General features: G+C 42.2%; 1 protein-coding gene across 1 annotated transcript in view; it reads left to right on the top strand.

Moving 5' to 3' along the window:
- Positions 1-8,101: 8,101 nt before the first annotated feature.
- ARHGAP18 (Rho GTPase activating protein 18) overlaps positions 8,102-11,565 on the top strand; it is a 199,947-nt gene continuing 196,483 nt past the window's right edge. The window contains exon 1 of the mRNA XM_069598378.1: positions 8,102-8,600. Within this exon, the coding sequence (XP_069454479.1) occupies positions 8,557-8,600 (44 nt within the window). The 5' untranslated portion in view covers positions 8,102-8,556. The remainder of the gene's footprint in view (positions 8,601-11,565) is intronic.

The raw sequence follows: 11,565 nt of genomic DNA, 5'->3' as shown, positions 1-11,565 counted from the left end.
AGAGAACTTGCTCCCTTTATGATGTGAGAATACAGTGAGAAAGGGGCTATCCACAAACTAGGATGAGAGCCCTCACCAAAACCTGATCCCATTGGCAGCCTGGTCTCTGCCTTCCAGCCTCCGGTTGGTTAGGCCATTCTGTCTATGATATTTTGGTATGGTAGCTTGAGCTGACTAATGTACACATCCTGTTGGTTCTGTTTCTCTGGATACAGATGCCTTCCTTCTCTGTCTCTGAAACAATTTATATTACATTGACATTCTCGGTACTAGAAACATTTGAAAAAAGTCATCCACAAAACAACTTTTTATTTGAGGTTTCTCTGATTGCTTCCTGTGTTTCTTATGAGGCTGCTCATCTGTTTAGGTTTTATATCTCTTCTGGGGTCAATTATTTTTAAATTTCTGTAAGATCATCTATTTTACTCAGTTTTTCAAATTTGTTTGCATAGTACTGTAAAACGTACATGCATGCATGCTCAGTTGTGTCCGGCTCTTTGCAACACCATGGACTTGTAGCCCACCAGGCTCCTATATCCACAGAATTTTCCAGGCAACAATACTGGAGTGGGTTGCCATTTCCTCCTCCAGGGAAGTTTCCTGATCCAGAGATCAAATCCATGCTATGTACTGTTGTAAAATATTGTCATATAATAGCTTATGTTTTCAATTGTGGTTATTCCTGTCATTACCATACTCTTCAGTGAGTGTATCACAGTGTGATTTCAACTTGCATCTCAACTCCTGCTCTTCATATCTCTGGTTTATCCCAGATGACATTTTCAAACATTAATGATGTTACTGTCCTTCCTCCAAGGCTATTGGTATTCTTTTTGCTGTTGTTTAATAATTTTTGCCTTTTCAATTAAATTTTGTACCTCTGCTCCTACTCCATATATTTCTTTAGAAATTTCTGTTACTTCATTTTCCGCTCCCCATTTTTTCAAGTATTTTCTTGTTTCTTGGCACATTAGCTACCAATTTGTTTATTAAAGGTGAATGATCATCTTTTTAGCAGCCTATATATCAATTTAATAAAACAAAGTAACTGAAACTATGAGGGCTGACATTGATCCTATATCTAAGCACTTAACATGTTCAGAATAGTTAACACTATTTTATAGCTAATATTAATCAATGTTATTATTACAGCACATTCAACATATTCCTAAATAAAACTGAGTAAACATTTTAATTATCTCAGAATAGAGTATCTTAGTGTAGCAGAGACTGCTAACTTTCAGTATCTATTCTTCCTTGTTTTTGATAGTAAAAACCCCTTCTTGTTAGCGGCTACATTTCCCACTTTACCTTGCAGAAAACTGTGACTACATGACTATGTTCCAGTCAGTGGGTCTCAGCACAAGCACAACCTCAATATCATTTCCTTCAAGGGAATTACCCTCTGCTTTCACTCTCTTCTCTGTGGGCTGGAACTGGGAGGTGCTGCCCAAGGCAAAACTAGCATAGAGTGTCTTTACCGAAGTTTTAAAACATGGCTGCTCCAGGAAAATAAAGATGTCCTTGCTTTGCCACTGGATTTGATAAAAACAGTCACTTTGGACAGATGATTCATACCTTTGGACAAACTCATGGCCAAAACTGCTGTTTCATCCTCTTGTCCCTAACCAATGCTACAGAAGAATTTGGGCTAAATTTTTGCCAGTGAGCTGTCTTCTACTGCGAGGCAAGATGACATCCCAAGTAATGGCCAACCAACAAGAAAGCAGAAACCTGAGCTCCTTCCCAAAGGACTTTATGAAGCAGAGCCCACCTTACAGGTGTAGCATGAGGAAGAAATTGATTTCTATCTTTGGGGGGGTCTCATTGTTGTAGTAGCTAAGTCTATATTTTAACTATACTTTGATTTCTATCCTACACAAAGCATTGACTTGATACTTGATATCGACTAAATAAATTCATCTCTTTATTCAACTCCCAAACTCACTCAGTGCAGATATCTTCGACATGAGATGAAATTCAGTCTTTAAGTCAGAATGTCACAGAAGTGGATCTTGTTAACGCATACTGAAGCACACAACTTCTGTTATATATGAGTTGTTCTTATTTTTTCTATTTTACTAAAATCTGTGAAACGGGCATCTTTCAGCTTACTAGTCTATTTGTTCTTTTCCCTCAATATATTTCTGAGTAGAATATTCTTCCTCTCAAAAGAAGGGGGATTTTTTTTTTAATCCTAGTGATTCATGGAGGATTTTGTCAGTCAACCTCAAGCAAACATTCAAGGAACTAAAATAAGTTCATTTTCAGAAAATAGTGACTCTACAGATATCCAATGTGTCAACTGCCACTAAGGTAATTTTCCTTCTTTGTGTAAATGATGACGATAAAAGAAATAACTCCCTTCATGTCAAATAAACTTGGGCATACCTAGGGCTTGTCAAACCAAGTGAGCCTTTCAGTGCAGGATGCAATATTTATGTAATGTAGTACCACATTTTGATAAATGTTTACTAAATATATAACATGCGCCAAAGTCTATGCCGTGCATAAAGATTTTCCTTACCTTTGAAACCCTTGCATATCATCTGCTAGTGGGAGAGACAAATGAGTAAAGAGATAATCTTATTATAGTGATTTTGACAAAGCACAGTGCAAGTCAGTTATTAATGTATTGATTCTCAACTCCAAAACCATTGTTCTTTGCCTGCTTGTGATACTGAAATATTTCCTTCCAGATGGCATGATATTAACATTGGTCAATAGAGGGCGCTGGAGGGACACTGCAGGAGGTGGGGCTGCCTCTTCCTGGTTCCTGTGCGTCTTCTTTCTCCTGCGATGTTGTGCCTTCTGTGTGTATGGCACAATGTGTGCCTTCTGCGTGCCTTCTTTCTCCTGAAATGTTGGGCTAACATGCAGGACATCCAGTGGAGCTCACCTTCAGTGACTTTCAGCAGCACTCCTGTAGAAGTCTTTTCAGCCCCAATAGCATTTCCAGCAGTAACTGCAGCAGCACCTCCCAAAGCAGTTTGTAGGTGAGTTCTGGAGTCATCCAAGCTGAGTTTACTGGCATCTCATCATCTCCAGGCAGCAGCTTCTGGAGTGTTCTATAGTCTTTCCAGCTACCTACACATCTGCAAGTTCATTTTACAGCCTTACGGCTGGATTTAGCTGGGTTCTGTGGGTGCCCAGAGAGTTCAATACCTCTTGCTGGTGACTTCCTGGCAATTTTCTGGTAAGTCCAGCCAGTATCCAACTAGCTGCCCAGCCAGTTCAACAGCAGCTTCCCCAGGTAGCCTCCCAGCAGGCAGTGTCCTACCAGCTAGCCTCAGCCTACTAGCATCACTGCAGAAGCCTTCTAGCTTGGGAGTCCCAGCCCCCACTGTTCATGACCTCGGCTTGCTGAGGATGGACCAGTGCTGGCCTGGGCACTCAGGAAACCTCTCCGTTATCCATTGGGCAGCAACTACCTCACAGAGAAATGAGTCACAGTCTTGGGAAGAGTCTCCTTCCTTGGATACTTCTTCATCCTCGGGGTATTCTTTAGAACTCTTTTGATCCCTTTTCACTAGTTTTCTCTGAAAACAGTGAATAATTCTTCATATTAAGCTTTCCCTTTACAAGTTACTCTGGGGTTTCCTCTCCTTGTTGGGCTCTAACTTACAAACACTATTATTATATCTTACCCATAATTATTGACTCTAAATTAACAATAATACATAACAATTCTTGCTGATACTGAATAAATTCCATCTTTCCTGGAGAAATATCTGGTAGTCTGTTTGTTTTAGGTCAACACATCTCACCTAAAAATGAATGTTGAAGAAATCCTGTATCAAGCAAGAGAAAATTATTTTCCCAGTCAAGAATTGAAGTACATTATAAATTTAACTCAAAAGTTTGATAATCCATTGTCTGTGGGGCTTAAGTTTGAGGAAAAGGGAGTGTTAAACAACCAATGCTCCACTTTATCGCCTGACACGGGACTCTGAAGTTTAGAATAGAACTTCTGTGTGGAAACACACAGGCCCACAGGAGTAAGACTAAGTTAATTCTTTTTAAAATTATTAAAAATTTTAAAAAATATGAATCACAGAATAGCATATTACATCTTCCAAGAGCAAGTTCTCATGGAATTGAGGAGGGCATTATCCTTATTATTTTATAAGGACTTTATTGTTTAGTTGCTAAGTCGTGTCTCTTTTGTGACCACATGGACTGTAGCCTGTCAGGCTCCCCTGTCCATGGGATTTCCCCAGCATTTCCATATCCAAGGGATCTTCTTGACCCCAACCCAGGGATCAAACCCACATCTCCTGCATTGGCAGGTGGATTCTTTACCATCATGACACTGGGGAAGCCTTAGCTACCTGGGTAAGGAGTTACTAACACAGAAGTTTGAGGTCACACATTGTAGAATTCAGCTCAGTAACATAATCTCCACATGGACTCTACAACAAGAAACATACAGTGAAACACAAAGATGAAGCCAATTCCTGCCTTTAAGGAGTTTATCATTCAGTAAGGAAGAGACTTTTGTGTATGACATGGGCATCCCTGGTGGCTCGGACAGTAAAGGATACACCTGCAATGCAGGAGACCTGGGTTTGATCCCTAGGTTGGGAAGATCCCCTGGAAGAGGGCATAGCAACCTACTCCAGTATTCTTCCCTGGAGAACCCCATGGAGTGGCAAAGAGTCGGATACAACTGAGCGACTAACCACAGCACAAGTATGTGGCAAACAGAACTAAGGAGAAAGTGCAGGAGGAAGGCAGAGTGGACTGCGGGACAGCAAAGGATATGGTCAGAGCAAGCAGTCCAGCTCAGCCAGAATATAAAATGCATGGCTGAGTGTGACAGAAAGTACTCACATGCTATGCTAAGACACTGAGTTAATTCTTAATCATTTTAACATTTGAATAAGAAATTGAAACAAGCTTATTTCAGGAGGCTTTTGACCAGAAGGAAACCCAATTTAAAGTGACTTTAGGGACTTCTCTGGTGCCCAGCAGCTAAGACACGGCACTTCCACTGCAGGAGGAAGGTTCAGTTCCTGGTCGGGGAGCTAAGATCTCACATGCCACATGTGGCAAAAAACAATATTGTAGAAAAAAACTAAAACTAATTTTATTAAATAATCAAAAACAATAAAGTGACTTTAAACATATTTCTTTAGCTCACATTCCAATAGGTGAGGTAAAGGTAGGCATTGGGTAAATAGGTCAGTTCAGTGATACTCACTAAAGACCCACGGTTTCCATCTGCACTCTTCATTTGGTACAGTGTTGACTCTCGACAACTCTGAGCTTCTCCAGGTGGAATCTTTCTGCTTCCTTTTGGGCTCCTCTATCTCAGCAAGGCTCAGGATTCTGAAAGAGTGGTTGCAGTCTCCACTGGTGACGCTCTGATGAACTCTGACACTTGACAACATGGACTTCAAACCTTTTTCCACCTATAGTTCTATTTCTTGAGCTCTCAAAGCCTTGGTTTCATCATCAGAGATGATAATAGTCTATCCATATCCATGACCAATGATTGTGACTGTTTTCTTTTGTTCCTCAGCAAACATATAGTTATACACTGTAAGTTCAAAATATAAAATTGTGGTAAGTACTATTAAAAGATGCTTTGTGTTACAATGCAATGTGATCTTTGTAAAGAATTTAGCTGTGCCTGGAAGAGCATAAAGTGCCAAAGAAATGATGGCTATGTCACCAAAACAAATTCTTGGCTCAGATGATTTGGATACCCCGGGTAACCTTTGAGAACCAGCTTTACTGAAGTTAATGAATAGCAAAAATTTGTAGGAGATGAATGAGGATCATGGTATAAGGAATCTTTGCTATGAAATAAAATGAGTGGGTCCAGAGGGCCCAAGGTAAGAGAATAATTGCTTCCTCTTCTGTTTCAATTTGGGATCAAGAAGCAGGGATTTGCTGTTGTTCAGGTGCTCAGTCGTGTCCAACTCTTTGCAACCCCATGGACTACAGCACACCAGGCTCACCTGTCCTTCACCATCTCCTGGAGTTTGCTCAAACTTATGTCCACTGAGTCAGTGATGCCATCCAGCCATCTCATCCTCTGTTGCCGCCTCTCCTCCTGCCCTCAATCTTTCCCAGCATCAGGGTCTTTTCCAGTGAGTTGACTCTGCATCAGGTGGCCAAAGCAGAGATTAAATAAACAGCACTACCCTGATTATTTGTATCTATCTGGTCTGCACAAAAAGTTCTGTGTCTTCCCTCCCAGTTATGAAATATTTGATTTGGTTACACTGAAATTTTAATTTATCCAACTAGAATCACTTCTAGAAAATGTCCCTAAATTAACTCCACCAATTTTCTAATTGGTCACCAGAGTTAGGACTCCCACCTGTGACTTAATCTAAACTGAAAACAAGTGATTAAAACAACTGAAAACAGTAATTGTGGAGATGTTTACAATTGTATAGATGGAAACAGCCAGTGTTGTCCCTAATCTTAAGGAATTCACAGCTGTTGGTAGGTAGGGCCTGATTTAGTTAAAAACAATCCAGAAAGTGTGAGATAAAAATATGCTTTGGAGAGGTGGGAGTGGGGGAAGTCGAGGGTGGGGCATGAGGGGGCTGAGTGGGGGGGTCAGGGGGTTGGAGGGGTGAGGGAGTTGGAGGTTTGAGGTGAGGGGGTTGAAGGGGCAAGGGGTTAGAGCTCTAGAGTCCAATAGCACTTGAGTCTTAAAGGGAGTGTGGAAAGTAGTCAGAGAATGGAGGACTAGGAAAAGAGAGGAAGAGAAGGAGAGAGAGAGATGGAGAAGAGAGACAGATATGGGGTGGGGAGGTAGAATTTTCCTGACCTAGGGACTGGATCAATAGGTCAAGGCTGCACCAAGGATTCAAGAAACATCTGACTCCCAGCTCAGGCCTATTTCCTGTCCAGACTCCCACAGGTCCAGCTTTCAGGTTTTAGCTCCACTGCAGCCATGAAATCCTCTTGGATTCACCCTCCACCGGCTAGTCTACTAGCCAGAACTGATTAGCTAGTAATTTTTCAAAATTAAATAATGGTGTGATCTGCAAACATGGACAGTCAATGTCCCTGATATCAATAGTAGCAGAGAGAATAAGTTCTGGATTTGACTCCTCTTGGCCTGAAAGAGAGGAAAACAGAACACCCAGCAACACAAAAGGAAAATCCTAGTTAAAAGCCAGTTTGCTTATGCATTTGGACACTTATGACAAAAATTAGTGTCATTGGGCTAAAAAGGCAAACTGAGGTCGAGTTAGAATAAAATTCACACCAAATTCAAGAACTTCAGCCTTCCTGAAAGTGTCATTTACAGATTAACTACCAAACCCACAGTTCACTGTCACACACATGCATTTATGAGCGTTTGCCATTCACCAAGCCCAGGTAAAAGGATTCACGAATCAGCAACATTCCCTGCTTTCACTGAGCTTGCCATCTGAAAGACTGAAACTTCAAAATGTTATTATAATACGTGTTAACATTTAAATTTTAAAATTGCACATTTATAAAACGCTTGTTTTTTAAAGTAATTATCTGTAGGCAGACTTCACTTGTGTAGAGATCAATTAATTCATAGCACAGCTGTCTAGATTTTTCAAACATAGGCAATTCCACACCTAATCCTTGAGATAATCAGTGATTTGCTAGGATTAAAACCCCTTCACTCCCTAGACCACGTACTTGACCCCGAAGGCAACCTGATGGTGCAGGAAGAGTGTTAAAGACTAAACATCACTGATAGCATCCAAACATCTCCATCAACCTACCGATCAGAAATATGTGCTAAGCGCAGTGCAATGTGTTCGTCTGCCTACCCCCAAACCCCTCGCTCCTACCTCCCATACCCCCAACCAACCTCCCTCCCCCTCTCTGGATTTGGCTCATTTTGGCAAAGAACATCTTAGGACCCCCCCCCCCGCCCCCCACCTCCCACCCACTTTCCCTCCCACCCTCAATTTGGCTTATCTCGGCAAAGAACATCTTAGGAGGCCTCCCTCCCTTCCTCCCTTCCTCCCCTCTTTCTTTCTTTCAAAGGCGGATAGGGAGAAGTTCATCTCCCTATTCGAGAAAAATTACCTCCACTAAATCTCACCCTTGGCTCACCTCTTGGTTCTCAGATCAGGCAAAAGGTCACCTTGTGCAAGACCCTCGTCGGAGGCGAGCACGCTCCATAGCTGGGGCCGCTCCGCCCTCACAGCCGGCTTTGGCTCACGCGGAGCTCGGAGTGGCGAGAGGCTCGTGCGGCAGCTGATCCTGGCTCCTGGAAAGCTGACCTTCCCTGCCCAGTAACGTGCGGCTGCCGGAGCCTCAGCTGCAGCCGCTCTGCCGGCGCCGCAGCGCACTCTCGCGCTCCTGGTCCACGCGCCCGCGCTTCAGCCCGAGGCTCGTAGCAGCTGCTGGGTGATCCAGCGGAAATGACAAGCCGCGCTTCCCGGTGACAGGAGAGCGCGAGCCGCTGCTCTTCCGAGCCCGAGAGAGGAGCTGTGTCGGGGAAGCAGCGCCCTGAGAAGGTTCTCGCCGCGGCGGCTCAGCCTCGGCGCCGGCTCTTCACTTCTTGTCACCCGGGCGTTCCGCGCCCTTGACCTGGGAAAGATGGTTATAATAGTAACAAAGCTGGTGCACTGCTTTCATCTCAGGTAAGGAGAGCGGCTTTGCGTGCTTTTCTCTGTTCTGTGCATGTGGTGGCTCCGAAGCCCACACTGGGAAAGGTCTTTTACCTGCTGAAGTTTGTTTTTTAACGAAGACTGAGAAAAAAGAGATTTTGTGTGATTTAAAAAATCCTTTCGGGTTGAGGTTAAAAGTAAGCTTTAGTGTTCTTTCTTGACCTCTGTTTTTCTTGACCCTGTCCCTGACCTGCTTGGTAAAATTTCAGCCTCTGTTTGCAAGATGAGATTAAGGAACATTTTTTTTTTTTTCCTTTTTAAAGGTTTCTGGGATATTCTAGGGGAGCTACTTTCCATATAGGCAAAGGGATATTTTAATTGGTAGTCTTTTCAGGATGATTATGATTTCAATTACAGCTAAGAAAGGATAATTAATAATACTAAAGTTGAACATCAGTTTTGAGCAGCATTGAACTTAAGTTGCCTAGAGGACATGTGCATACTGGATGCAGTTATCTGGTTATTCGTGAAAACAAAAACAAGTGGTAGGGGTTACTCTTGAGAAATAGGGGCCCACAGATTTAAAGAAAAACAAAAAATTAGCATTCCTTCTGTCCTTTGGGTGTTGATCAAGAGAGCGTCTCCACAGCATTGTCAGTTCAGAACTAAAGAAACACTGTCAAAGTGTAGTTTTGTGGTTGTAAATTAACATTGTTGATGAAAACTGTGGAGTCAACATCTTTAGCTGACTCTTCGTATAAAGAAAAAAATAGAGGTTTTCAAATATAAACCAAGAGCTTTCAAATAACTATTTGTCTGTGCTACCAAAGAAAAACCAACACGCCATGTAATATTAACTACAGTTTCAGTTACTATTAATTGGTTGGAGGTTTTGCAAGAAAGCATCACTTTTCCAAGTAAATCCCAAATTAATAAGTGAGTAGTAGGTCTACAAGTATTGCTTAACACTTAGCAATTATAATCAAATGGGATAGAAAAATGTTTTCTTTATAGTCTAATATCAGATTTATTTGTTTCCTGCCTAATCTTATCCTTTTTAATAATCCTTATTGATAATGGTTCATTTAAAATGGTGACTATGTGCTGTTTCTCTGAGATATCCTTTGATGTCTTTTTCTTATCAAAACTAAAACCCTCAGATTACAAATCTTGCAGTGATAAAGAGGAAAAGACAAGTAAATGCTTGATATTGAGTAGTAAGTGCTTGACTGAAAAAAAATCTGGGTAGATTGTTGCTTATAAAGTCTTTTTAAATATATTTCAGTGTTTGTGATGCATTCTCTTGTGGACCCACTGAACTATGAACAAGTAAACAGAGTCTAGGAAGAAAGGGTGAGGATTCAAGCTTGTGCAGAACTAAAATGTTGTTGTGTTCAGTTATGTCTAACTCTTTGCTGCCCCCATGGACTCCCACCAGGCTCCTTTGTCCATGGAATTTTCCAAGCAAGCATGCTGGAGTGGGTTGCCACTTCCTACTCCAGGTATTCCTGAGCCAGGGATCAAACCCTCATCTCTTACATCTCCTGCTTTGAAAGGTGGATTCATTCCCCCAGCTCCACCTGGGAAGCCCTAAATGTTTATTTCTATCTTATTCTGGGGGGATTGGAAGCCAGCTCCATTCACTCAAAAGACTTGATTCTACAGAAGGAACAGAGTTCTTTTAAGTCTCATTAGTCTGGGAGCTGAGAGAAATCCATTCCTTCCTCCTGTTTCGGTGTGAATATCCCAACTCCATGTATTTTTAGCACCCCAAGTTGTGAAATCTCAGCTCACCTGTACCAAGACAAAAGCTACCTGGGAACACTAATGGTAATAGTCTGATCTCTTATCTTTAGCTATTCCCATCAGCTGAGTTTGCAGATTCCCAGCCCAGGAGACCCTCAGTGGAATTAACTTAAGCATCATTTTTTATAGCTCCCAAGGACCTATGGTTTTACTGAGGAAAAACTGTCTCCTAAGGCCTGCTTCTGTTCTTGGTCTCTATCAGTGGAATAGTTTCTGGGAGGTTCCCCAAACCCCCCCATTATCAGCAATGATCATTCTGGTTCTAGTTAGGTATTAAGTTTGTTCTAATGCTAAGAACTCCAATCAGCAGTTGCCTAGAATGATACCTTAACGATTGATTAATCTGAAGAAAACAAGGGGGAAAAAGTCATTCCATCATTTGGGTTTTGAGAAAGAGACAGTTCTGTTTCTCTGCTTCTTTCTCCTCTTGTCCAATCAGGTGCAAAGTGAGGACAGTGCTGTGGCCTCTGTTGCTGTCCTGTCCCAGCCTTGCTGGTGTCTCTTCCATGTGAGATAGAAAAAAGAAAGTATAATTTTTGGACTGCCTTACAGTGGTTAAAGACAATGCTTGAAATATAAATTTCATTGCCCTTTTAACATTGAATAGTACTAGAACTTCAGTCCCAGTGTGTATGTTTTCCTTGTCTTTTCCTTTATTGAGGAAGACCTTATATCTGCCCCTTTATTTCTACCATGAATTCTGAGGTAGACGCAGCCTGGTGGGCTGCCGTCTATGGCGTCACAGAGTCAGACACGACTGAAGTGACTTAGCAGCAGCAGCAACTAGTGTTTGGGGCTTCCTAGGTAGCTCAGTGGTAAAGAATCTGCCTGCCAAGCAGGAGACTTGGGTTCAATTCCTGCATCGGGAAGATCCCCCAGAGAAGGAAATGGACCCAGTCCAGTATTCTTGCCTGGGAGATCCAATGGACAGAGGAGCCTGGTGGGCTACAGTCCATAGGGTCGCAAAATGTTAGACACAACTCCATGACTAAATAGCAGCGGCAGCAACTACTGTTTAGGATTCGAGTCAGCTATCGTTAGTGTTTCCCAAGTGGCTCAATAGTAAAGAATGCTGCCAGTGCAGGAGCCACAGGAGATGGGAGTTTGATCCCTGGGTCGGGAAGATGCACTGGAGGAGGAAATGATAACCCACTCCAGTATTCTTGCCTGGGGAAATCCATGGACAGACGAC

The sequence above is a fragment of the Ovis canadensis genome, chromosome 8 (assembly GCF_042477335.2).
Source record: "Ovis canadensis isolate MfBH-ARS-UI-01 breed Bighorn chromosome 8, ARS-UI_OviCan_v2, whole genome shotgun sequence".
NCBI lineage: Eukaryota > Metazoa > Chordata > Mammalia > Artiodactyla > Bovidae > Ovis > Ovis canadensis.
The sequence above is the reverse complement of the archived record's forward strand: the minus strand, read 5'-3'. Positions and strand labels throughout refer to the sequence as shown.